Raw genomic sequence first — 27,781 nt, 5'->3', positions numbered from 1 at the left:
TTACCTTAAAAAAATTGTTTCCTCTAATGCATATGGGTTTTTTGTGACCGTTTCCACTTATTTCAAATTTATTCAGCCTTAGTCCGAAAACAGTACTTTTTGGCCTTTTACATTGGACTGTTAACAGTGATATCAATGGACACGATTACGAACACCGAAGCCCTTAATGGAGAAAAATCCACCCCGGCGGGAGTCGAACCCACGACTCTTGAGTTGGCAGACGAGGACGTTACCCCGCCGCCGCCGGCCGAATCTTTATTGATAAACGAAGGTGTAATCACCAACGTTATATTTGATTTGAATTTTTACATCGTTCGATAAATGATTCCATCGCAGGTCGACTTCTTCCGCTTCGGCAACCACGTCTCTAAATTCTTCATGGGTTGAAAGCGATATTCGCTAAAGATTATCTATTTGCCCAATATTGCTATCGGTCTATGCTCCGGGGAAAGGCCAGAAAATGGAGACGCCCAATCGATCATGGCCATTGACGGTCGTGTTTGTTGAGGGCAGATAACGGGGAATGTTTGTATTCCATTTTCATGATCAAGACAGAACGCTTTAAAAACATTTCTCCCTCCAAGACCGCTATAATGAACCGTGTAGGATATTTTTTCTAATTTGCAAATTTTCCGTGTTCCCGCAGAAAACTCAAATAACGTATCCCTCTTGCCCTTCAAGCCATTATCGGGGGGGGGATTTGATGGCGTGAGTTCGCTGGTCATTAGGGGTAATTTGCGTTTACCCTAATGCTTTGGGCATCATTTATTCATTTTTGTTAAGTTTTGCATGAGTGTGTGCGCTGCTGGGGTGTAATTTTCCGTGTTGTTTTTTGCATGTGGTATTTTTCGTTTTTACGGTTGGTGACCTAACACCCCCCGCCTCACGCCCTTGCGGCGGCTTGCGGGGTATTATGTAGATGTAGATGAGAAGTTCGAATCGTCGTCCAAGATGTCGCCCACTGCCTTGGTAACCGATTAAGCCGTTTTGGGTGAAACGATTTCTTATGAATCGATAGTCTGTGCGATAGTTAGTTTCACCCAGCTTCATGTTTGTGAACTCCCCTACCAATCCGATGCAGGGCTAAATGCATTCTCTCTTTTGTGTCAGTGTTAAACTAGAATAATTAATACGTTTTAATCCAATAGTTTAAGTTGTGTATGTAATATGCAATGACCAGTCTAACCAGTATTTATGCGAAACTTTCCATTCATGCATAGCAATCACCTACGAAACTGGCAGCTTTTCTCTGCATACCGTTTGGCTCCGAAACATTGTCCGTATGGGCAGGGAGGGTCCCAAGTACTCGGGCGTGTTTTAAAGATACATTTTAGGCTACGCTAATTAAGATATCTCTTTAAATTTTCATTCCAGTGCTTTCCTGTCATTTCATTTAATGAACCCAAGTTTATTTACTGCAGCTCTGTAGTTTCTCCAAACGTGTTTCCCTAAAGGCATATGTTAATGTGAATTTTCAATTATGTTTACGCCATATGTTATAATTTCATTGTTTGACCTACACGACTAGCACCAGAGCATTATAAAGATTATTCCGTTGCAATTGGTTGCCCCAGTAAGGAGGAGGCACAATAGTCTTTTCGAAGTAGACTAAGAAGTTTATTTGGTGGGTTAGATTATTTTTGTATATTTCTCCCGTCGGGGTTGCGTGTTCCGTTTTTGGATTGAGGTTCGCATCAATCGCAGAGGTAGTTTTTGAGATTCGAACCTGAGTTTCTTGCCGTGGGAAGCCGTAAAAATAGCATTACAGGTGGTTCCCCGCCATCGTTTTTTTACTTGCTCTACTAAGGACCGCAGTGGGTTCTCAAGCCCATTGTCACAATCCTCCTTGAATTCCACTTCGCTCCAGTTTGCGCGCCTCAATTGTTATTCATCGTAAATCTAACGGCCGTCCTTCATCGTTGCCCGAGTTTATCGCTTAGCTATTTTGTGCGCGTTCTGGTGATCCTTGTACGCATCCATCAGCCAAAAAAATGTGCGAAAATCATCGGGCGTTTTATTTCTTTATTGCCACGGGGAAGTTGAAAACTGGATACTTATCCGTCGTGCATGAGGCTACACAATTGATTTCTTCGGCTCCTTCATTACGTCGAACTCGTAAAAAAATTGAACATTTTCGTCTTGTTTGTTGCTGTCGAGAACTGTTGACTACACGTATTTGGAAATTCGTGGGATTCGGTGGAGCCCGCTGGAATAAAGCAATGCCCATTCCGGTTAGAATAGTTATTTTAAAGAGGCGCGCTCGGTACCCGAGTCGATTTGCACATTTGAAGGGAAAATCTGTATTTAGGCCAGTGGGCGGATGGGAGTTGAGAGGGTGAGGGCGTCGAAAATTTCAGTACATTGGCCTTAATTATGTTCGTGGGAGTGCTTCTCTTCGACCTACATCTACATAATATCCCGCAAGGGCGTGTGGCGGGGGGTGTTAGGTCACCAACCGTAAAAAGGAGCAATACCGCATGCAAAACAAAAGCGTGAAAAATTACACCCACAGCAGCGCACACACTCATGCAAAAATCCCTTCATCCAACACTCATGCAAACACATATACCGCAAAACAACTAAAAACTGCACCCCAGGATGCAGCACGAAAGCCATCCTACAACACGCTAGCCAGGACACAACAAGCAAGAATGTGAAACATCACTACCACATGAACATGCACCACAAACCGCTCTACCCCCCAAAGAGTCTGTAAAAGGCAGGAAATGCGACCCAACGTTGCAGGTAGCAGGAATTTCCCCCCGCGGAGAGGGACGAGGGATTGAAAGGGAGACTTAAACACAGATGAACAGAACACGAATGAGGTCATTCGGAAAGAATGGGTTATTATAGCAAAACACAAGGTTAGTGGAAGAGCATGCATTTAAATAGAACTAATTATTTTTTAGACACTGAGGGTGGCAAGTGGAATTTTGGCTATCAATAACCCTGCAGTTGCTATCCCGTATTGTCCGTGGGAAGGAGGAGTCCTTGAGTCGGCCAGTTCTGGCATCTATTTCCCGAATTTTATATGCATGATCCAAGCGACCAATTTATGTAGGAGTACGAATAATTTGCGAGAACTCGATGCTGAAACATGCGGATCTGAATTTATTTAATAATTTCAATCTTGCATTGAATCGTCTCTCTGCCAATGATTCCCACCCCAAATCCATGAGCATTTCGGTGAAGCTTTGCGTTTTATGGTAAGAATTTTTTACAAAACGGGCTGCCCGGCGTTGAACCTTCTCAATTTCCCGAATGAGACCTTTTTCACTCGGATCCCACACGCTGCATGCGTATTCTAAATGAGGCCTTACAAGAGCGTGGTAACAACGTTCCTTGACCTTAAATGCCATACGCTTGCATAGTTTTTGTTGCTAATCCGCACCACTCACAGTCTCACACACACACACACGCACCCTTTTGGACAAGGAAGTATATCAGTGGAAGATTTGAATCCAGAAATGAAGGTCATAACAATGGCTTAAGACTCCGCCTTTCTTCAGGAATTCGATCCTCTTGGGTGCCTTAGCATATCGTGAAATCTTGTTCTGACTAAGAGAAAATGTACTGAAATTACGCCAATAAGATTCTTGGGCAAAACATTTCTCCAATGTATTAATTTACAAGCTGCAAACGCAGCATGTACGCGAGTGATTTTTGGATACGTGATGATTCTTGTTTTGGATTATTTTGAATTTTTATTACATTTTCATCTTTCTAGTTTTCATTGTGCATTCTACATCTACATAAATACCTCGCCTTCCACCAAAATCGTGTGTAGCAGAGGGTGCTAGTAGCAGACGGGATGGGCGAGGGCGGATAATGCAGAGAAAAGGAAAAAACATTCTCTAAAATATCTCAAAAAACATGCAAAAATATGTGTATTCTGGCGGAAAATTTTGTTCGCAACTAGTCCCAATGTCAACCAATAAAATAGTTCTTTATTATACGAAAAAGGAGGGAGTCAAAATGAACCACAGCAATTTATACGCATTAGTCAGTATTTTGTAGAAGGAATTTAATTGCTGTTACTTTGGCGTTAATAAATTAAATATGCAGGCTTTTAAGAGGAAATGGACGGGGTGTTTTAATAAAATGTCTGAATTGAGATATAATACGAGCACTTCGTTTATTATATATTCGGGGATTGGTGGAATTATAGCCCATTTGCCACCGGACACATTATTGCGTGCGAAAGGAGCACTATTTGCTCACTACAGACGCTATTGCAATTTGAAACCATTTAGGTATCTTTAAGAAATATCCAGACATTCAGGTACATGGATATACGTAATAATGTAGACCCCACGTTCCGCAAGCAATCACGTGCCACGCATTTTTGCTCCGATAACTTCAGTAAATGTATGCCATTTAACCTGTTTCTGGCGCGATGAGGTGGCCTACGCCGCAGCTCCGAGAACACCTTAAATCTGAGGGGAAGGCTTTCCAATGGCGGTTTCTGGAGACAAAGAAGCACCCAAGTGTGTTGAAATTGGAGTGAGTGGGCAAAGCACATTTGCGCCACCTATTTAGTTACTCGACCATTGCAAAGGATTCTTTCAACTGTCGTTTGAAAAGGATTGTGGGTACCCGTTATGGTTATATATTATCACAAATGTCCATACATTACTACGTAAGGGCCTAATATTTTATTTAAGTTATAGTTTGGCAGAGAGAATGATGAAATATCTGTCGGAACGTCAACTTATTTCTCAACTGAAGTGAATGTGGAGTTGAGTGTTCGATTGTTTAATCAATCCCTCCAATATATCACATTATGTTAGCAAAAATGAAATTCCCTAAAGGAGGCCAACTCCATTGGGGAAACATTTGATTTTTTATGCATCGTGTTTGTCAACAATCTATCTCTTTGTAGAAATGTAACGTTATAATTCCACTTCTATGGATCTAGATTCATTTTGGCCTCTATTATCATTTATTCATTGCAACCTATTGCTTCTTTTAAATATCGAGCCTTGTACTCTTCTTCAACATTGAAACACTCGAGAATGTGACAAATGCGACCCCACCCCAAAACTGCCACCAGAAAATTACTTTCACATCATTTTGTAAAACTTATACTTATAAACGTGTGTTAATGATTGTAGCAAAGAAAATCAGCGGAAAGGTGTTTCTCATTTGGCGTAAAAAGCGGTGATTTTGTATTCTGAAATTTAATAAATTTATTTTCATCCCAAATTCATAAAAAATGTCGATAAAATAGGATTTCCTCAAGTTTAATTCGAATTAAGGTTTTCTGAGTTACTATTATCTTCGATAGATTGATATGTCATAAATACCTCTTTGTTCTAGGGATAAAATGAAACTCTATTTACATCGTTGACCACGGTTTGGGTTTTTGGGCTGAAAATGGCTGTTGTGTATTAGGCAGCGAACGGAGCGACTTCAGCCAACTGGGTGAACACAATCTTGTTGCGCTCATTACACCGTTGAATTGGCAGTGTTTTGTCCCTTCCCTATTTTTTGCCCCCACCCCTCAGCACGAGTTTGGTCTTAATAGAGCAGCAAGCAAAATATATTTCCTTGATACTAACATTTTTGAGCTTGCTCTTTTCCGAAGTTCGAGCGAGCCACGGTAGCACCAAAATACACCACACTCGAAGTGGATATTTCGTCGGCTCCGAAACCTAAAGTAGACCATAAGTTGACAGAAGGGTGCTATTTTGTTTTCTTGTGAGCGCCGTGGGATAATGCGTTGTTGTGCTAAGAATTCGACCTGCTGGAATGCTCCTGACCCTCCAGGTGATTGATGAGAAGGCCCGTTACCCTCCTTTAGCGCCTTCTTCCCCGCCCCCAACATTTTGACTACCTACCTTACACGGTCCATCTTCCCTTTTCTCTTGCGCCCCCGCCACTCCCCGGCGTCCCTGCTTTCGGCCCACCCAGGGCGCTTGACCCCCCGTGCGACCCCTCTCCAGCCACCCCCTCTTTGCCTCCAGTCGAGTCCCCCCCCTCCTTGCCCTCCCTCTCCAGAGGCCACCCCCTCTTTGCCCTCCACAGGGGCGAGACCGGACTCTCGCCTCCACGGAAATTGTCGCGGGTCGAAAATGCGGGGGAGGGGACTTGCGAGAGAGATTGGACTGTGGTTTGGGGGGCCGCGGGAGGGAATGGAAGCATTTCTCCGTGGTGGGCGTCCTTCCGCTAAAAGTCGGCGTCGCTCCCCTCCGGAACCGGAATGCGATTTATGGCGCCCTGATGTGCGTTGACAATTGCATTGCCGTGAGACGTGAGCGATGACCCACTTCATTCGATCGGCGCCGGTCTCATTGTTGACGGGTTCCGCTAAATTCTCCCTTTTTAGAATATACGTAACTATGCCGTTAGATACCCGCATAGCCACGTGATGGTTTCGCCCAATCCCCGTCCGCCTCGCCCTCCACAGTGAATCACCGGCGAGCGATCTTGGGGATTTGATTAGTTCGGACCGAATTCGAACCGATGCAGCCATGGAACTTTTAATCCAGTGGATCTTGAGGACTTATATCGGAATATCGGTTGAATAATTTGAGCATTCCACTTCTATTCCATAGAATTCAGTGGTGAGTTGTTGTGTAGTTGGAGGTATTCTCTTATTCCCAGATAGCATTTCGTAAATAAGTTCGTACATTGCATCGATCACAATTTTTGTGCGGAATACTTGGACGTAGTTTGCCCGTACTCTTCTGTCAATGTTTCCGGGTGCAGGTCCTCGATTTCACCCTGCATCTTGACGCGAAGCTGTGCAAATGGTGAAATAAAAGTCCATTTCTGCTTTAGAGTGCATCCCTTACCTTGACTCTGACCCACAATTTACGGAATGATGATCCGACTTGAAATTTTCTTCTCTTAAGTACAGTTTTCTTTAATGTTCAAGTAAGGTTTTATTATAAATGAATAAATAGCGAATAAATCTTATTTTCATTATTCATATATCCTAACTATCCAACTATAACTTTATTCATTACATTTTCTAGATAAATCTAATAGTTATTTTTTTCCATCCATTACTCCGTGAACAAACCAAGTTTGTTGCGTGCCCCCGGGAAACGCGTATGATACACAAGCATCCCAGGATTCTCTAACGTTATTAGTATCTGAGACTTTTCCGTAGCAGTAATGTAAAAATTAATTAAATTAACTATTTCCGATGCGCTGCACGCGATCTAAATCGGCAATCATTCCAAATTCATGATGATCCTATATATTGGCAATATATACAAAATTCGGCCCAACTACCGAAGGGTGGTAACATTGCTCTTTAGCCCTCTCGCCACATCCTCCTTGCACAAAATCCTCATTTACTTCAAGCATGTTCACATGTCTTGACGCAGTATTTTTATTCGGAAGGGAACTACTTCCATTCCAAAATCTCAGCTTTTACCAAACTACAACTTTTTAAATTTGATTATAATTCTGTCTTAATTAAAATCTGTCTTAATTGAATCAGTGTGGTACACCATTTAAGTCCTCTGCTATTGCTTCTCTTCATCAACATAAATACCACGCGATACACCAAAAAGGTGTGTGGCGGGGGGTACAAGCACAATGTAGTATGGGTAAGAAGAGATAAGGGAGAGGAAGGGAATTGGGAAAAATATTCTCCATAAAACCTCGAATAAACCTGCAAATTTATTCATGTACATACTGGCGAAAGACTTAGTTCGAAACAAGAGTAAATTTAACACGGTAAAATAGTTCTGTGTTATACGTATAAGGAGGAGCTAAAAATGGGTCACAACCATCTATATGATACGATACGTATTGATGTGAGGTTATAGGTTTGTAATTTGGGACTATGTATTTTCGGCCAAATTTATAATGTCGCTCTGTAAAATATCAATTTCGGGCATTGTTTGGCAGAAATGATTTGGTTGGTTATCAGAGAATTTCGATGTGAATTTGGGGAAAATTCATTGAATATTGAATTGAGTTTGATATCTACATGTACATAATATCGCGAAAGCCGCCGCCAGGACGTGTGGCGGGGATGTTACGTCACCACCCGTAAAAGAGAGCAAAACCACATGCAAAGTCGACACAAAATCCCTGTTGGCCTTCTCTGAACTTCTTTCACCTTCATCATCAAAATCAAATCATCGAAATCATGCTGCAGTACTATTTGTCCTTAAAAATTCACGAAAATAGGCTGTACGTTGCAGTGTAGATTATTATTACCTCATTTCTCGCGTAACGCCCAATAAACCCATTTAAGTGCTGCACTGATTCACTCGAAATGAATGAATGTCACTGTTCTGCCAACTGCACAATGCACTACCAGGTAAATACACGTGCGTACGGCATTTTAAAATGTTCCTCCGCCGAAACATAAGTATTTTAAATTAATTTGGAATGTACCATTGTTTTCACATCGCCGGACGGCGGAAATCTCATTCCACGACACGGAAGGGATCGGGATCCATTGCTGGAAGGGATTAAAGAGATTCCACCTTGAAGTTCTGATCAACCTCCGCCCAGAACATTCTGCGGAGCGAAAGCAAGCAAGCCAGCCAGCCCGCCCCCCCCCACGCTCTCCATCCCTCTCTCCCTTCGTGATCTCGCTTCGCGCACAGCTGCCACCCTTTTTCCCCCCGCTCCACTCCCCTCTGCAGCCCGTCCTTCGCCTCGCACTCCCCGAGCCTTCGTTCCTCCTTTCTCCCCCCGTCCCTCACGCCCCCGGCGCAGCCGTCCACAAACACTCCCAATCCCCCCCCCCCACCAGAGCTACGAATTCGCCGCTCGGGTTAGCCTGCTGGCCAGCGCGCTCGTCCTGAAAGCTTTCTCAGGCAGGGGTCCATTCCTCTACGGGCAAGGACTTGGCGTCCTTTTGAGTTGGCGGCGCGCGATGGTAGGTGAAAGTGAAGGGTGGTCTCTCTCTCCGCCGTAAAATCGTCCATAATTGTTCCGAACCATTGGGCATCCTAAGGACTCGAAGAGACCGGGCGGTCGACCGTTGATATCCCCCCGACGGGTGATTATACGCCGTGCCTCCGCTGTGACCCGAATGACATCAGAAAAACAAGACCACTTCGCCGATGGCTTTAAATGATCTTTGCCTCTTGGTAGGATTCATAATGGCGTCAAAATCAAGGTTCAACACACGTTTGTGGTACGTAGACCTGGTCTTCGCATGAGATTTACTCCTTTGATCCCATTGGGGTACAGATTCACCACACCCCGCAGTATTGCGTATTGAAATTCTGGTTTTCTAATCCCCTTACTCATGTTGCAGCTGAGCGGTGGTATAGTGCACGAGGTGATTGTCATTTCAGCATCATACTGTCGGCACTGTAGGGGACATGTGATGCTTCCAATGATGTCGCAGTATATTTAGAATAGTTAGGGTGAGAAATACGCTCAGTCTAAGGTACAATAAAGTTTGTACATGTCTTAAATACGTAATGTGAATAAGAGGCAGATATTTTTCCCCAGAAGAAGTTGAAGATGTATTGAAACTTCATGATGGGGTGAACGAATCATAATATACGAGCTTAGTATCTCTCGATCGATTGGAGAGACAATAGATTTGAAATTCCAATTATTCGTAGAGCATCAAAATACAGCAATATTTTGCATCGGAAGTCATCTTGGAAGTTGGTTGTTTCATTAGGTAGCCTTCCTGATAGCCATTTTGAAAGAATACCGACTGCCTATCCGTAATGGGCACCACATTATGTCCGTAAACGGCCGCAAGCACGTTTGGAGGAGGGTTTAATGGTATCAGCCATACATATAGAAATATTGGTTCATGCTTATACTAATTTATTTATTTATTTAGTATTTATCCGAAAACAACCATTTTGGCCTTACCAGTAGATTTTTAACGCGAAAAAGCAATGAAGATAATTTCAAGCACCCATGCCTGACGAGAATATGGGTGGTGCGGTGGCTGACGTACTGGCTTACCACCCAGAGGTCCCGGGTTCGAACCCTAGAGGCGGCCGATTTTATTCAGTAGTGTCCCGATCCCTAAGAGAGGTGCTTTGTGTAGAACATGCTGAGTGAGTAGGCCGTCCGTCGGATGGGACGTTAAGGTGCGGACCCCTTGGCGCCCTTCGATTAGAGTAGGCTTATACCGACGCCGGGGTTCTCTCCACCCTTCCTTTCCCATCCATCCCTAATGGCGCAAATGACCTCGGCTGTCGGTCGCCTCCCCTAAATCTACTACTACCCATGCCCTAGATAGAAGAAAAGCCACCTATTTGTAAGCTCATGTCTAACTATCGTGCGCATAAATTTCAAAATACAGCGTACAGTAATTGTTACGCTTGACCATTTCATCAAATTCTGGTTTTCTAATTAATTTATTCTTTTCGGGCTCTTGGGTTCAATGTTATGAATGCTGTTCGTTCGTGGGAAGAAGTCTTTAACTGCTCTCATTGAGAACCAAGAGGCTTCCAAACTCTTCCTTGTCTCTAACCAGTTCACCTGGTGCTTGCACCCCCTGCCACACACCGCTGTGATGGATAGCGGGGTATTATGTAAATGTAGATTAAGCTAATCCCTCGCGCAATACCCATCACGCTTGCTCTCTTCTTAGAGAAATTTGCATGAAACCAAGTAGATTTTTCCTGAACGTTATCCAATTTAATGTTTCCTCTGTGAATTCGCGTATTCTAAATTTAGGTCTTTTTCTTTTTTTGATAACTTTTTACTGCAAACCGTTATCTTCATACTATCATATTCAGACTACATGATACTTTATTGAGAAAGAAGTCCACTGGCAAATTTAGTGCGAACCTCTCTCGACATAGACCAGGTATTTGAGCGGTGTAATTAATGAGGTTTAGAATTGAGTATCCAAAAATGTAAACCACTGAAGTTTTGAAAAAAAAACAAGAAAGTAACGTAAATTATGAAATGGATGAGATCATTTGAAGCATTTCAGAGCAGATAAAATGCCTGCGAGTTACATTGACATCAAACCTTGAATGGTGTACACACAGAATAATAAATGCGGGCTAGCCTTAAAGAAGCCAGATTTCATTTGACGAATTATAGGAAAATGTAATGAAGAATGAGAGAGAGGTGTTATAACGATTTGGTTGGACCACATTTGGAATAGGTGTCATTTATCGGGTATCTCTATAAATATGTAGATAAAGACGATTGTTGGATAAGGTTCAGAGAAAATGCAGTAGATTTTTTTAAGAATTGCAACGATATGAGTGTAAACGTTATTGGGTATGTTGGAGGGATTAGGTCGGGAGCCTCTCGATTCACGAAGAGAGCAGGCTTCACTTTTAGATAGGCACATAACACCCGATTTTTCTTTTGGCACCGAGGGAATTATGATGACACCAAATTACAAAGGTAGATTGCATCACCGAGGTAAAACAAGGGAGACACCGTCTTAGACAGATTCGTGCACATATTTGTTCTTCCATCATACGATACACAATCATGATAAATAGAACCCAAGCGCCCGAAATAATTAAATTAACCTGAATACTGAAACGTAAAGATAATTAAAACAAAAGTTGAATGAGGCGCATGTACGTATTGCATGTATGCGCGTGAGTGTTCTCGTATGAGCTAAGATATTTGGATGCGTGACTGATGCCCTAACACTTCCAGGCAGAGGCCTGTGAGGTAGCATGTAGATTTGGATTCATCTCGATTCGGTTAGATTGAAAAGTGATGGTGGCATGGTGGCGCCGTACGCTTCATTGACTCTCGGATTGCTTACCTCTCCCCACTCTATCGGAATAATGTTCCCGATGTAAAAAACTCCTCTGCGGTGGTCGCTCAGCTCACCAATATCAGGAAACATTTCCATAATTCATGAAACACGATTAGATTTTAATTCTAATGCGATGGCAATAGTGAATTCCAAATGTTTGAGTGAAATTTAATTTTTGGGAATGAGATTGTTTGTCAAGTCTCTCAATTTGGGTCCATCCCTGTCAATAGTCCAATCATGTGAAATGGAAACCTGCTCGAGGAATTTATGTGTTTCAACGCGTGCAACCAACAAATGGGAAGGAAAGCTAGCCGTGATCCGTCCGGGTCATGCATTACTGTTGGAGCACCCGAAAGTCACGGCGTGATCTTCGCCTGCCCTCTGTCACTTGGCATCGATATTGGTTTTAAAGACGGCACAGCAGAGGAATGGGTTTAGACGAGTCGTCCCGGAGGGATTCCCGGGAGAATCATTTCTTAGGGGAGACGAACACCCATATTCTTTGATTTCATTTGTCATTCGTTGTTCGCGGAGATCACAACTTTCCGTCATTTTCACTTCCCAAGTCCGTCAATCGGCGTCTTTATTATTTGCCGATTGTCTCGTGGGTTCGCCGCATTGAGTGGATTTGCTTCTTCTCTCGTTTTAGTCTCCCTGAATGAGTTTCGTTGATTCATGACGTTATTTCGCGTTTACATTTCATAATTTGCACATTGAATTCAGTTGTCTCGGACGGAGTAGGGATCCCATTTTTTTTGTTTCCTGGTTGTTGGATATTGGCTTAATTAAAAAATCACTAGCTTGAATATTTATTTTGAATTTTTTCCAGCACCATAAATTAAATTAATGCCTTTCTAAATCTGGGCATCTTATCTATGACTCAAGTAATGGACTTCCGTTTTTTAAATATTTACAAAATTTTAAATGTTAACCTCCTGGATTTTTCTTTATCCCTGACCATCCATGTAATTAGGGCTCAGTAATAATTTTTATCGCCCCTTAATGTTAATCCAGTGGACGCCCCTTAATGTTAATCCAATTTTTTTATATGGCTCCATATTTTGAAATTTAATCCAATCAATTGATAAGTATGGATCTCCACGGTCTATTTTGTTACAATTGATAACAATCGGTGTGTACGTGTTTGATGGTAATATAAGACTTGCCAGTTTGCCAGTGTGACGGTGCCGTCATATGATTGCACCGCCATGGGCAGGAAGGCAATTGATATACGTCAATGACGTTGTGTTGTTGGTTTTCAAGGTCTAATCCTAGTCTCTTGTGGTTTTCTTGTTTGTAACTTGGTCTGTAAAATTAAAAATACTAAACCCGATTACATTCATTCGTAGATGCATCGTCAAGTCGTCATGTCTGCTTTCCCAGAATAGCAGCTGACATTCGTCAGCTGTTGAAGTATCATGCTTTACATACCGGATAAATCTGTCTGCTTCAATGTGATTATTAATTTATGACCCTCGATCACCAGCTCAAACAAGCGGATGCATCGTTTTATTCCTTTCTTTCGGCAAAGTGAAAGTGAACTCAAAAGAGTGACATACTATGCGTACGAGCTCGTATATGCTTCAACAGATGACTCTTTCTGATTCTGCTCTTCATAGGCTACTCGGGTTTTATTACTCGCCTTGTAAAGGTTTCTTTCAAGTGTAATTGCTATGTTTTTTAATTCGCTTTTCGTATTCAGCATCGGCATTGAAATTTATTTGAGTCGCCACGCAGAAAAAAAGTGGAGAGGTATGTTTATATTGTAAATCATTCGAAGTTTTTAATGCTATAACATTTAGTTAGTAAATTCAACAATTAAGCTTTACCAAGGTACATTGACTCTTTTTGGCATGATACATTGGTTATGGCTGAATCTGATGAATTTTAATTTCATGATTTAACCAGCAAGCAGCAGGACAGAAGACGCAGAAGAAGAAGACCACATGAGTTAGAATAAGAACGTGATGAAAAAGGACAATGATGAGGACAGGAAAACTGGAGAATATTAAGCGAGAGATGGAAAGGCGAAAAATAGAAATTTTTAGGTCTATGCGAAGTGTGATGGAAGGAGAGCGGGGATTACTGGAGTGATAATTATAGAATAATATACAGCGGCGGGGACGAGAGCCAACAGAAGGTGCCATTGTATTAAATAAAGAGGTAGGAAGAAGCGTAGTCAAAATTGAACAGGTATTAGACAGAATATTACTAGTAGAGATAAAAGCAGAACCGACGAACTAGGTTATTATTCAGGTATACATGCCACCGAGCAACCATAAGGAAGAAGAGGTCGATCGGATGTACGATCAGTTAGAGGACATAATCGCGTGTTTTCCCGTAGGGAAACATTTGATAGTGATGGGGGATTGGAATGCGACGGTAGGCGAAGGAAGAGATGGTGATGAGGTGGGGGACTACGGTTTGGGCACGAGGAATGACCGCGGGGAGAGAGCAGTTCAGTTCTGCAGGAGACAGGGGCTGGTTATCACCAACACTTGGTTTAGACACCACAAAAGACGCAGGTATACATCGAAAATGCCAGGTGACTCAGAAAGGTATCAGCTAGATTATATCCTGATTAGACATAGGTCTAGGAACAGTGTGATATTCTCGCACAGCTTCCCGGGAGCGGATGCGGACTCTGACCACAATTTAGTTGTTATGAAATGTAGCGTCCGTTTCAAAAAGATAAGGCAGGGGCGGCGATTTAGAAAATGGAATGTAGAATCATTAAATGGTTTGAAAAGGAAGGAATACAAACAGGCGGTAGAGGAAATCATGAAGGATGGTAAAGCGCTAAGTACTATCGAAGAAAAATGGGAAAGTTTCAAGAAAGGGTTCTCTAAAGCCGCAAAAGACACTATTGGAACCGTTAACGCTAAAAGGACTAGGAAACCATGGATCACGGATGAGATGATTACAAAGATGGATGAGCGGCGAAAATGGAAGAATGTAAATACAGAGTTAGGCAAAATGAAGCACAAAGAATTAAACAATAAATTGAGGCGGGTAACAAATAAAGCAAAAGAAGCATGGTGGAAGACGCAGTGCGAGGATATGGAAAGTTTGCAGAGGAAGGGTGAAATTGGTGCGCTGTACAACAAAGTTAAATCTTTATCGGGAAGAAAGAAAGAAAGATCTATGCTAACAGTTAGAGATAAGGCGGGTAAGAAAATAGTTGACACAGGAAAGATCCAAGAGAGATGGAAGGAATATATAGAAGAAATGTATACTAAAGAACTTCGACCAACAAAGTTAGACATTGAATAAGAATATGGCGTAGAGGAAGATAGCTTAGCTCCAGGCATACTCGACGATGAGATAGAAAGGACATTAAGGGAGATGAAACTAAATAAGGCCATGGGGGTGGATAACATTCCCACGGAACTATTGAAATGTTTAGGAAAATGTGGGAAGAAGAGGCCATATGGGCTGATTCGTAGTATCTATGAGGAAGGAATCTGGCCGGAAGACTGTGAGATCAGTTTTAGTTCCTATTCCGAAAAAGGTAAAGGCTACATCATGTGAGGACTACAGGACAATAAGTTTGATATCCCACGGAGCTAAAGATGATCTCAGGATCATAAACAAAAGGATAGAGAGTAGGGCAAATGATTACTTAGGGGATGATCAGTTTGGGTTTAGGAAGGGGAGAGGTACGCGTGATGCCATTGCAGTAATGAGATTATTAATCGAGAGGAATATAGAATACAACCGGGAGGTATTTGCCTGTTTCGTATATTTCGAAAATGCGTTTGATAGAGAGAATTTGTAAAAGCTAATGAGTATATTGCAGAAAATAGGAATAGATTGGAGGGAAAGGAGGCTTATCCGCAACCTGTACATGTCTCAGACTGCTCAGGTGCGGGTGGGGAACGGGGAGTCCGGTTGGGCAGTGTTAGGAAGAGGTGTAAGGCAGGGTTGCCCATTATCACCGTTGCTGTTCAACCTGTATGCAGAGGAAATGATTACAGAGGCATGGGAAGAGCCGGAGGTAGGAATGAAAATGGGCGGGGAATTCGTAAAATCAGTTAGGTTCGCGGATGACCATGCTTTAGTTTGTCAGTCAGCCAAGGGGTTGCAAGCATTGCTGAGTGATTTGGAACTTCAAGGAGACAGGTATGGGATGAGAATCAATATTAATAAAACAAAGGTTATGCGATTTTCTAGAAAGAAAAAGGTTACGCTAAACATTAAAATAGGAGGGCAAAAACTAGAGCAGGTAGAAAAGTTTACGTATATCGGAAGCGTTTTGGACCAACACGGTCAAAGTAGTAGGGGCGTAAGGAGAAGAATTGCGCTAGGCAAAGAGGCTTTCGCAAGGAGGAAGGAGTTGATGAAGGGGACGTTGTGTAACGATGCTAAAAAAAGAATTAAATATGGAGTGTAGCTATGTCCGGCGCGGAAACGTGGTAATTGAAGCAGGAGGATAGACGTAGACTGGAGGCTTTTGAAATGGGGGTATGGAGAAGAATGGATAAGGTGAAATGGACAGAGAAGAAAACAAATGAGGAAGTACTTGGTATGGTGGGCGAGGACAGGGGTTTGTTGGGAGAAATCCTATGGAGGCAGGAAAAGTGGATGAAGGGGCTATTGACCGGCAGTGGGAGGTTGAAGACTGTGATGGAGGGGAGAATGTTGGGCAAACGAGGAAAGGGAAGGAACAGGATAGGGATGTTGGACGGGATGAAGGGAGAAAGAAGATACGTAGAGATGAAGAGGGGCCTGATGTTGATTAGGATGTTGTGTTTTGCTAGGAGTCGCAAAATATTTATTTAGGAGCTTTTTCCATCCAAAAACCTACCTTAACCGGCAGATTACCTAATAATAAATAAAAATAATTCTCCGCCATATTTGGTTACTTTTTCTCCTGGCGGGACTGTTATTCGAAAATGCTGTCTCCCATTCCTTTCTTTCCTTCACATAGTGGGTATAATTTTCTGCTTCCCGAGGTGTGTTTTACATTCCATAGTCTAAGAATATCGCTTAATAGGTTACGAGAAAATCAGACGACAGTTAAAAAGAACCCAGCATTCATGATGAAGTATAGTTTACCATGCCCCCAGGTCTCGATGCCTAGCATTATGTATGTATATGCCCTGAGGAATGGATCCCTAATGCAGGAGAAAAAATTGGTAAATTTCGTACGAAATATCTTCAAGCATTTAAGTGTGGTTGAAATGAGAGTGAAATTCCAAATGCGCCTTTGTTCAATTTCTTCTTGAAACTATTTTGTTTACCTAATGAATTAATATACTATTGTTCGAATGGCTCGCAGAAATACTTCCAATTTTGTAATCAGATCACACTAGGTAAATATAGCAACACAGTAGAAATTCGCAGATCCGACTCGTAGGGAAGAAAATGTTGAGAAACTCGATGTGCCAGCTCCGTACTCTCAGCACCGCTGATTGAGTCATACTTTTCTGTCAGCCGTAGCAAATATTTAAAGGAGATCGTATTCTACAGAAATGAGTGGGGAGAAAGCAGAAATCGGTCTTTGGCTGGGGGTTGGAAGTCATTGCATGGCGTTGAGAAATTTACTCTTGCCGACCGATGACATATATTCGATAGCCGTCCATGTCAGATGCCCTGGACGTCATAATCAAGTCCCGAGAATCACACTACTACTACTACTAATCCAGAGCATGCAACATTCCCGTATGCGTGCGAAGGGCGGAACGGCTGCGGAGGAACTGGAGGCGTCCAACTCGCATCGCCGTATGCACCATGAAATGATGATTGCGGACGGGACGGCTTTCACATGTTTTCTGTACTTTTGGATTCATTTGAGTGTGGTTTCTCTGGGGATTTTCTCCCACGGAAATAATAAATATTCATGTGAAAAACGCAGGGCGTTGGAATTGGAAATATTGTTTCATTTTTATGGTTTCGTTTGTGACATCGCTTCGAATGAGGCATTTTAATCCTCTACTCTATTTTCTTAGATTTCTTTTTACGTAAAAGAAGTGGGTCGTTCAACTTTTTATATCATATAACATTAACGTACTTTCCGTCATCAACTTTCTTTTAGGAATTTGGATATTTTGTGATTTCTATCGATCCCGTATCGGTTAGGATTAAATTAAGTCACTTTCCAAGTTTGTCACGGAATCTTTACGAATGAATAAGGTGTCAACCCTATAGCCAATAATGATTAGTTGAGAAAAACTCTATACAGATATTTCGGTCAGCCAAGTGACCATCAACTGGATCGGGAAATGTTGACAACGGGGAAGACAACAATAGCGAAGCACTGCCCGCGGTTAAGTCAAATGCCGAAATATCGGTGTGCAGTTTTTCTCAAATATTCATTATTGGCAATAGAATTGACACCTTGCCTAATCACCGCCAATAGTTCACACTATCTTCGTTTCATCTTTTCGAATGTTGACTCATGATCATTATTCTCAGATTCCTTGCACAGTGTGCTGCCTCATTCTTTTACATTCATTGAATGGAGTACAACTTTGATTAACGTTGATCGTAGGCTTTCGCAGCTGTTGAGAGATGCAGAGGTAGTTCTCGGGCTGGACTGCGTGAGAGACATTTTTGGCTCAACGTTTCTCTCCCGTTGCAGGGAGCGTCTTCAGGAGCGAGCGATTAACGTTATGTAATGAGAGATTTATTAATGAGCGGAAAATGGTGCGGGATGCTTATCAGTCCTCATACCTTGATCAGTTCTATTTGCTACAATTCTTGCTTGTGGCTACTCGTTATTTTTCCAGGTTCTTTACCTTTGCTGCATAATTTCTTCCCAATGAACCCATTCGAGGGAGTTGTGGAAGTCTGCCCTCCGAAGTCATTAATTCGCGGAGTGTTTTTAGAGCGTGCGTGTGGAGTTTCAATGTGATCGTACCTTATCCATCAAGATGACTCTTATGCCCTTTGAAGGTATATTTACTCACCACTCAGCGTGTGCTGCTGCATGTAATATAGTTGAAATTAGATTGCCGTAAGAGTCCACAGGTTAAGGTTTGATATGAAATTTGAAATCCTGACGGTCTCCATTTACATTATCTTAAACTTATCGGTATTTTAGGTCAACGCATGAGTGTCATTATTATAATAAAATGGGCACATGTTCCCAATGCCGAAACCAATGCCGCTTTCAGTTTTTATTAAGGGAAGCGGAACTCTACAGAACGTAAATTAGACGAGACACCCGGGTGTAAAATGAATAGACTTGGACGTGCGGTGAGCCAAAAAGACGGAAATAGGCGAGGGCGTTCTAAAGGTAGCTCAGCCTTGGCCCTTGAGGAGGAATATTTTCAAACAAAGCGCAACAAGTTTTGAAGTTTCCATCCAAAAATAATTGCTCTGCGTAAAATGTAGACAAGAACACCCGTGTCGTTTATGGGCCTATAAAATTATTCGATGGATGTGAGGGGCGTTTTTAGGTGAATCCTTCCGAGGGTATCGAACAAGTATGTCACTTAAATTTGTGGTCTGGAATTTATGGCATCCATATAAATCCTTCAAATGAGTCGAAAGGTAAATATATCACCCGTGCACTACCCTAACCGTTGAGTGAACATTCTGGGGCCCGTTTTTCTCTCACCTCGCAAGTAGTTCGGTTTTGATCCCGAATTTCCTTGCACAAAAGATATATTTTCTGCTTCTGATTTTAATTCCAAAATAAAAGCCATCTCCGGAATCGATCAATGGGATGAAGCTGTTGGTAATGTGATAAGTTTTAGTGAGTGAATATGAATCATTGTTCATTTCTTGTGCCCTCACTACCGAAAGGAATGCATGATACGAGTATATTTCCCAGCGCCAAATCAGTGAGTGATATAAGGTCTTTTCTCGTCACAAATGCAGCTCATGTTTCATAGAACATATTCCTTCATTTTGGTTGTATCTGTATCCCGGGAGGTAATGCCATCAGTGTTTTTCTAGCTATGTCTTTAAGTTTCGTGTGGAGCCTAATTAAGTGTCATGCCCATTTCGCAATGCTGATGAAATATTTTATGAATTGAAAGCGTTAGCACAAGGCCACGAGAAACTTAATGGTGCATTTGTGAAATAGCATCCGTACAAATTCGAGAACGCAAGCAATCTACATATTACCCTATATATACAAGCCGCCGCAAGGGCGTGTGGCGGGCGGTGCTAGGTTACCACCCGTAAAAGGGAACAAATTCACATTCAAAACCAAGTAATTTGGTTCATTCATTTGTATATTGTCAATATTTCTGCATTATTCAGTGATTTTGAAGATGCTTTTTGCATTGTTGTGAAGCACTTTCCGTACAAACGCGGTCTCCCGTAGATGTTTGAGAAAGACTATTTACGAGCAACGATTATGTAAGTCCAGAGTACGCCCTGTTAGAGCATTGCTCATTTGGTTTATCATTAAGTCTCTGAAAGCGCAAGAATGATGATAATCTAGAGTCATTGGGAGGGGCCTATTTCACGCAAATAGAAGGCACTTCAATATTGTTAATATTCTCTTATAGAACGTTCTAATGGCAATAATCGGTTGCCACACTTCCCATTAATGTCACGGGATGTGATTGTGTAACTTGTAAATTCTTGCATTTACGACTCTTGCTGTACATCTCGTGGGAATTTGGCTCCCACTGATTAGAATTTCACACTTCGGTGGGCCCAGTGTTGAGTGAATTCTATCGACACCTACCGAGCTGAGAATCGGGTTAATTACATTGTCTGTGGTGTTTTAATATTAATATTGACTAACATTTGAGAAACATTTCATTTTTTTGGCGTGCTTGGTGTGTAATCACCTATCACCCGCTGCCACCCACTCCAGGGATTGCTTGCCAGTGTACCATGTAGAAAGATTGATAGAACGCTTTGCCCTTATATTCGATTTATGTATGTACGTTCAATTTGAAATGGCTATGGAAACTGACGATTAGTACTGATTGGTTGGTGAATGATTTTTCGAAAAATAGCTGAGCGTAGTATTTTGGTGAAATTTTGATCAAGTCGTGTTTGATGAAGACTTGACTGTATTTGCTCTGCAATAGCATTCATGGCAGGCGTGTGGCGGAGCCTCGATCGATTTCTCAAAACGCTGACCATGGGCATAATTTTCACTTTCCCCGACACCTTTAGTATTTGAATTTATAGTTTCTCTGAAGAACATGAACTTTTGACCTCTTATTAAATTTATAACATTTTGACCGCGGAGTCCAGATAACATGGTACGTTTATAAAATGAGATCTAAAGGCGCCTAATAATCGCTTTTCGTCGCAGTTTTCCCGGCGAGAGCGTGAATACAATGTTAATCTCAAACCAGATGAGTCGGAATTCAAATGTAATCCTGGTGATATCTATTGAGTTTTTCTCTTATTTTTTTAACTTTTGACTCTTTCAAAATTTATGGGAGCAATTTATTCTTTACTCGAAGTTATTCGTAGAAGACATTGTTTCATACTTGGCGTCAGAGAGTGGAGTTAATTTTTGTAATGGAATATTCCGCAGAGTATTTTTCCAGTTGAATACCCATTATCTTAGCAAAAATTAACGCAACCTCCTCGGAGTCACATTAGCGTTGTGGTCCGTTCACTTCCGGGCTAACTCAATGTCTGCGGGTTCTTATCCCGCTTTGGTCTCAGAAGTTGATTGTCACATGATAATTTATGTCGCTTGAAATTTGCGGTGCGTAAGATCTCAGACATCGGGGCGTTTTAAGGTAAGCGCTTCAAGTCATTGTGGCTATTATCTCTGAATTTTATTGACATTTCACAGCATCAGTGGTTGGTGCTATGGCAGTTCCGACCGTGAACGTCTCTTTCACACTATAAATTTTATGGCACATTGAACCTTACGTAAAAACGAAACGTCGCTAACCTAGGCAGGAATCGAACCCACAAACTTTACGGCGAGCAAACTGCAGACCATAGAGCTCCGTGAGGCTCTATCTCACCGTTTGTGAGAAGGCCGCGAGGGCTTTTTTTTAATATCCAAAACTCGTATCTTCTCGTAGCTAGACCATGGAAAAGTGGGGTTTTTATGAGCTTGCCATTGAAGTATCATAGCCGGTACCTAGCTGTAGTTGCACGTTAGCTACGTCGGCAAGGGTTGAATCGAGCCGTGAATTTGACTGAAAAATCCATCAGAAGATATCACTCATCCATGGTGTATAAATCAATTCTAGGGAATTATATCAAGCAAAATTGTAAAAGTTTCAACTGCCAAATCTTTTGAATGCTAACGAAATTATTTGTTGTGCCATGAAGATGTGAAAGGGTCAAGGAAACCAGATGTTTTTGTGCCATGCTTTGGTGCGTGGGGGTAGTTTTGCGTCGAAAACTTTTGTCCCATATTATCCACCACTCTTTTTCTCTCTCAGTGAATACCGCACATATTTGCATTAGTATACTCTTGTGAGTACAGATCAACCCGAACACAGACTAATTTTTAAATAAATTAAATGCATATTACAAAATATATCTAATTTTCCGTTTAAAATATTTGTTCCGTTCAAAATATAGCACGTCAATGAAATATGTATTAGATTACTGCTCATTAAAATGAGTTATTTCTTTAATTGGCTTCCAAGTTTATTGTATTTCTGTGTGTTTATATTATTTGAGTAGTTCTATACCTAAAATTAAAATAGCTATTCCAGGTTAAGTAGTTGAAATGTAATGAAATAATTGACTTTGTAATTCCACACACTTTATTTAAAAACACGACCCAGGTTTCGACGTTGAACGTCATCCTCAGACCTGATGATGACGTTCAACGTCGAAACCTGGGTCGTGTTTTTAAATAAAGCGTGTGGAATTACAAAGTCAATTATTTCATTACATTTCAATATGTTATGCAATTTCCACAAAGTTACGCCTGAGACAACAAATTTTCTAGGTTAAGTAGTTAGTTAAGTAGTATGTATGATAATAAGCGAACAGGTACATCATAATAACGGTGGTCATATGGGAAATTTTATTATATTTAAAAGGTCAGCATTTTGTGCAAAGTTTTCCCTAAATTTATTTATGCACTTATGTTTGGTTTGCATGGTATTTCAATGCGTTTCGAACCTGCCCTTGGAAGTTAGAGACAATCTTGTGATAATCATGGGAACAAATATCCCCTATCTCTTTGAAACGTTCCTGACTCCCGAACTCTCGTTCTCCGCCAATAATCCATCACGAATCCCTCTTTATGTTTCTCCCCATTGTCTTTTCAGTCCACTGGAAACATTCTCAATTTCTGCGAGGTTGGTCTGAAAATTTCCGGGACGGCACCCATCAGCGCCTTGGCAGCCTCGGAATTCCCGGAAACCCTGTTGACCTCGGTGACCGTGGCGACGACCGAGTTCCACACGGTCGTCTTCCTAGGCACTAAGGAGGGCCGCCTCAAGAAGGTATGGGCACCACTCTCCCCTTTGCACCTCTCACCTTCGCCCACCGTTCACAAGAAACCTCCGAAATACCCGAAGAGCGGTTCGGCGACGAGGGCACTAGAAGCCATGGAGCCACTGGGAGCGTCTCGTCACTCAGGCTGAATTCCATGAATTTGGTTTAGTCTTCAAGTTTTTAATACTATTTTGTGCCCACTTGCCCGTGCAGATATCCCTGGCTGTCATATGCACCGTGGAGGCTGCTGTCTTTCAATTAATTTCCGAAATCGGTTGTATGAAATGCATGAATGTTTCGATAGTCCCTGTTTGTCATGGATTTGGCCATGAATATTTTATGACCCTTGTTTCTTCATTCAGATAGTGAAGACAATCTTAATCGCAAGTGCTCTCTCATCTACCGAAAGCATTGCATACAAAAGATATTGGTCATATAAGAAACAAACCCCAGTATCATTATTGTTGTGAATTGTTTAGGTCTTCTAAAATTTATGCAATTGAAAGCAAATATTTACTCCCGGGTACTCTGTGATATATTTGATCCTGCCCTCCGCTCCTAACCCACTAAATATTTATTCAACCTCGGAATGCATGTATTTTCTGTTAAATGTACTACTTTGCGTTCTTAAGCTGCAAGTATTTCTAATGTGTCACTTTGTTTTGTATGGCTAGCAAAAGCCAAGCTCGTCTTTTCTTGAGGTAAATATTAGAAAAAGGATAGGATATAATGAAACGTTCCTGGCCAAATTGTAATGGAAATGCCATGAAAAAATATTGCCACGTCATGAGTTATTATTATTGAGGTACCTAATTACCTTAAATCCATAATAGGTCCCTCTTCATCTCTGAGTACTTCCTTCCCCCCTTCATCCCGTCCAACACCCCTATCCTTTTCCTGCCCTTTCGCCGTTTGCCTAACATTCACACCTCTATCACAGTCTTCAACATCCCACTGCCGTTCAATACGCCCCTCATCCATTTTTCCTGCCTCCATAGGATTTCTCCCAACAAGCCCCTCTCTTTGCCCACAATACCAAGTATTTCCTCATTTGTTTTCTTCTCTGGCCATTTCACCTTCTCCATTCTTCTCCACACCCACATTTCAAAAGCCTCCAGTCTACGTCTATCCTCCTGCTTCAATGACCACGTTTCCGCGCCGTACATAGCTACGCTCCAAATTAAAGTTTTTACGAGTCTTTTCTTAATATCCTTACTCAACGACCCTCTCATCAACTCCCTCCTCCTTGTAAAAACCTCTTTGCCTAGCGCAATTCTTCTCCTTACGATCCTACTACTTTGACCGTGTTGGTTCAAAACACTTCCGAGATACGTAAACTATTCTATCTGCTCTAATTTTTGCCCTCCCATTTTAATGTTTAGCTTAGCCTTTTTCATTCTAGAAAATCGCATAACCTTTGTTTTATTAAAATTGATCCTCATCCCATATCTGTCACACTGAGTTTCCAATTCCCTCAGCAATGCTTGCAACCCCTTGGCTGACTGACAAACTAAAACTTGGACTGCTAACTGATTTTACGGATTCCCCGCCCACTTTCATTCCTACCTCCAGCTCTTCCCATACCTCTTTAATCAATTCCTCCACATATCAGTTGAACAACAACGGTGATTATGGGCAACCCTGCCTTACACCTCTTCCTAACACTGCCCATCCGGACTACCCGTTCCCCACTCTCACCTAAGCAGTCTGAGATGTGTACAGGTTGCGGATTAGCCTCCTGTCCCTCCTATCTAGTAATATTCCTCTATTCTTCTCTATTTCTGTCCTTCCTATCTATTCACTCTATCAACCGCCCTTTCGAAATCTACGAAGCAGGCAAATACGTCCTGATTATATTCAATATCCCTCTCGATTAGTGATCTCATTACTGCAATGGCATCACGCGTGCCTCTCCCCTTCCTAAACCCAAACTGATCATCCCCTTAGTAATCATTTGTCTTGCTCTCTATACTTTGGTTAATGACATCATGAATGTTCCATTTTTTACTATCAAGAGGAGCAAATGAAAGTTTTCCCATGGAATTGTTTAAATGTGTACTAGTAGCGGGAGGGTTTAATGTTTCCCCCCAAAAAGTACTGCATCATCCTTTGTTCTTCTGTTACAGCTATAGACATATATTTTCCATACCGGAGTCTTAGTTCGCTCCGAAATAATTTCATGGCCAAGTTTAGGTGGTTGGTCGCTCACTTGATACATCCCTTATACGTTGTGTCGAAGACCCATTGTGTTCGTTCCTGCGTGGTGCACCTGTGATCGGATTTTCAGAGACGAACCCAGGGACGCATTTGTTGGTGTAAGTCGCCTTTCGTCATGCCGTTGCACATTATTCGCATTATTACCGTCCTGTGAAGAAGCTCGATTGTTGCCATTTTTGCTCTCGCACGGGATTCTCACTTCTTATTTCGTTGATTTCTCTGCGTACTCCATATTCATTCCAATTAAGTATGTTATATGATTATGTGCACCTACGGTCGCTCATGTATTTTTAACTTCCTCCCGCGGGCCTCGAGGAAAGTGATTTCTGCTCTTCGTAAGGTTGATCCGACGTCTCGCGGTGGAAGATCTCAAAATGACGCGTTTGAGAGGCCCGTAAAAGATGGCGCGATGTTTACACGAGGAGGCAACCTCCGGTGGGTTTGGCAACGCCGCGCACCATTTGATGGTCGGCCCAAGGGTGTGAGCCGCTGCTTGCCTTCAGTCTTTTGGCGTACCTATGCCGAGATATCTCGTGGTCGGACATGTGCGAGTACTTCCAGCGTTGGAGGTCGAGTGCTTTTACTTCACCGCCGCGAAAAATCTCCAGCGGGTGTATAATTATGCGGTCGCAGCTGTCTCGGTTAATAGGCCAAGAAGACGAGAGTTTCCGACAATCGGCGTGGTATGCTTCCAGCTTCGGATGGGGCGAACACGTAAAAAAAAAGCACACAGCCGCCGCCATATGAATAATTTTCAATTAAATATCCTTCACATGTACTTTAAGTTTTAGCGTTTTGATTTTTATTGTTTCAGTTCCAACGAAATTTTATAAGGCCCAACAGGTTACTGTCGCCGTGCTCAGTATAAAACTTTACGAATAGGAGTCCCTAGGATGTCATATTGTTTTATTTAAACGGAAGAAAATGGTTAGTCGAGGCGGTTTTTACGACGAGCGCGGCACAAATAATATTTGTTCCTCATACTTAAGCTTTCGAGTTTCATAACTCGCAGAGAATCGTGTTGATTCAATTGTTAGGCGCCGGCGAAGATAGGAAGCGGGTTCACCAGAAAATGAAGAAGTGTCCGGTGGATGAACATATCACCCAGCTTTCTTGGAGTTGGTGAACTCGTAGGCCAAATCCCTCATTTAGGGGCTAACGGGTGACATTAGGATGCTTTAGCGTTTAAATACTGTCGTGTTTTTTTAAACTGTGTGCCCTCTTCATTTTACGATAGATTACTTTTTCATTTCCCATTTTTTGGTAGACTGAAAAGATCTTTCGCGTCTTCTAGCCATGAGCCGTTATGACTTCATGAATCGTACAACTCTGAAGAGTGGTATCTATGCCTTTATGTTTCTAATTTTCGCCAGCATTTTAAATATTCAGTTTCTCTTCCGTGAACCTTTTATTTTAAATCCGAGCATGAGCATGTTCATATCTTCTGTATATTTTATCCAAATTACGATTCATACATTACGAGCCAGAGTTATGGTGTTTTTTTCTGGTAATCTTGTGGCGTACTCTTAATTTCCAGTCAGGGAGTAATATGGTCACTAATTGCCCTGAAGATATGCTCGGGAAGATAACACTTCAATGGGTTGTACCTCGTCAAAATTATCAGAGGCTCGGTTGCGATTCCTCATAATTCGCTTTCTCCGCGTATCTTGTCCGAGGAACCAATTGAATGAATGTCCTCGACGGGCGCACGCTGCATTCCGTGGCACTGTAAGAGAAGCGAGGCGGGGGTGAGATCACTTGTTCCCACAGGCGTGTCACATATACGGGTGGGGGAGAAGCCCCGTGTTGCCTGCTCAACATGCTCTCCGTGTGCTCCCACGCCAGCGGAGCCTCTTAAACTCGCCGGTGAAAAGCATCCAGCGCCGGGTGTCAGAGTTACTGGGAATCGAAGTGGCCCGGAGAAAGGGGAGAAAGTCTCCATGAATGCTTACTAAGAAGAGTAAAAAATTCATCCATTTCATACCGGGATTTAGATGCTTGAAACTGTTCTTACATTAATGGACAGGCCATTGATGATAAAGTCTTCAATTGAAATATTCCGAGCGGCCGTTTGCTTCGTTTATTTGGCAGCAGATATGAGCACTTTCCCCTATTTTTCGATCCAATTTCTCCAGCGATCCGTTTTATCAAGTCTTCGTGGTGTCGGGTTTAGCGCCTTTCTCTCTTCGAACGGAGATGAGGATAAAACTTTTGCATCTGTGCGCATTAACGATCACGGAAATCCGAGCCCTTCAAAAGGAATTCTCTCGATGTAGACTGAAACATATGCTAGTTTATGTTTGGACTGCGGGAGGTAGGATTGTGCGTAGAGCACGATGCTTTCGCAGTCGTAAATTTCGCATCCGAACGATCTCGATGGGTACGGTATCTTAAGGGAAAACGTCGACCAATCTAATCGTTAAGCTAGGTTTTTTGGCGCAGGATTCTTCGGTTATGAACCGGTACACTTCACACCAACGTACTCACTATTTTTTTCGACGTGATAGATCGAGTTTACTTTGAAAAATCACTACCGTT

At 42.1% G+C, this 27,781-nt stretch overlaps 1 protein-coding gene across 3 annotated transcripts in view; it reads left to right on the top strand.

Annotated features, from left to right (window-relative positions):
• PlexB (plexin B) overlaps nucleotides 1-27,781 on the top strand; it is a 555,538-nt gene that overhangs the window by 77,096 nt on the left and 450,661 nt on the right. For all 3 annotated transcript variants that reach the window (XM_071586490.1, XM_071586489.1, XM_071586491.1), the window contains exon 2: nucleotides 22,858-23,034. In XM_071586490.1, coding sequence (XP_071442591.1) covers nucleotides 22,858-23,034 — 177 coding nt within the window. The remainder of the gene's footprint in view (nucleotides 1-22,857; nucleotides 23,035-27,781) is intronic.

This window comes from Hetaerina americana, unplaced genomic scaffold, assembly GCF_022747635.1.
Source record: "Hetaerina americana unplaced genomic scaffold, ioHetAmer1.1.p SCAF_23, whole genome shotgun sequence".
Taxonomy (NCBI): Eukaryota; Metazoa; Arthropoda; class Insecta; order Odonata; family Calopterygidae; genus Hetaerina; species Hetaerina americana.
Note: the sequence above shows the minus strand (reverse complement) of the source record. Positions and strands in the feature narration are given on the sequence as shown.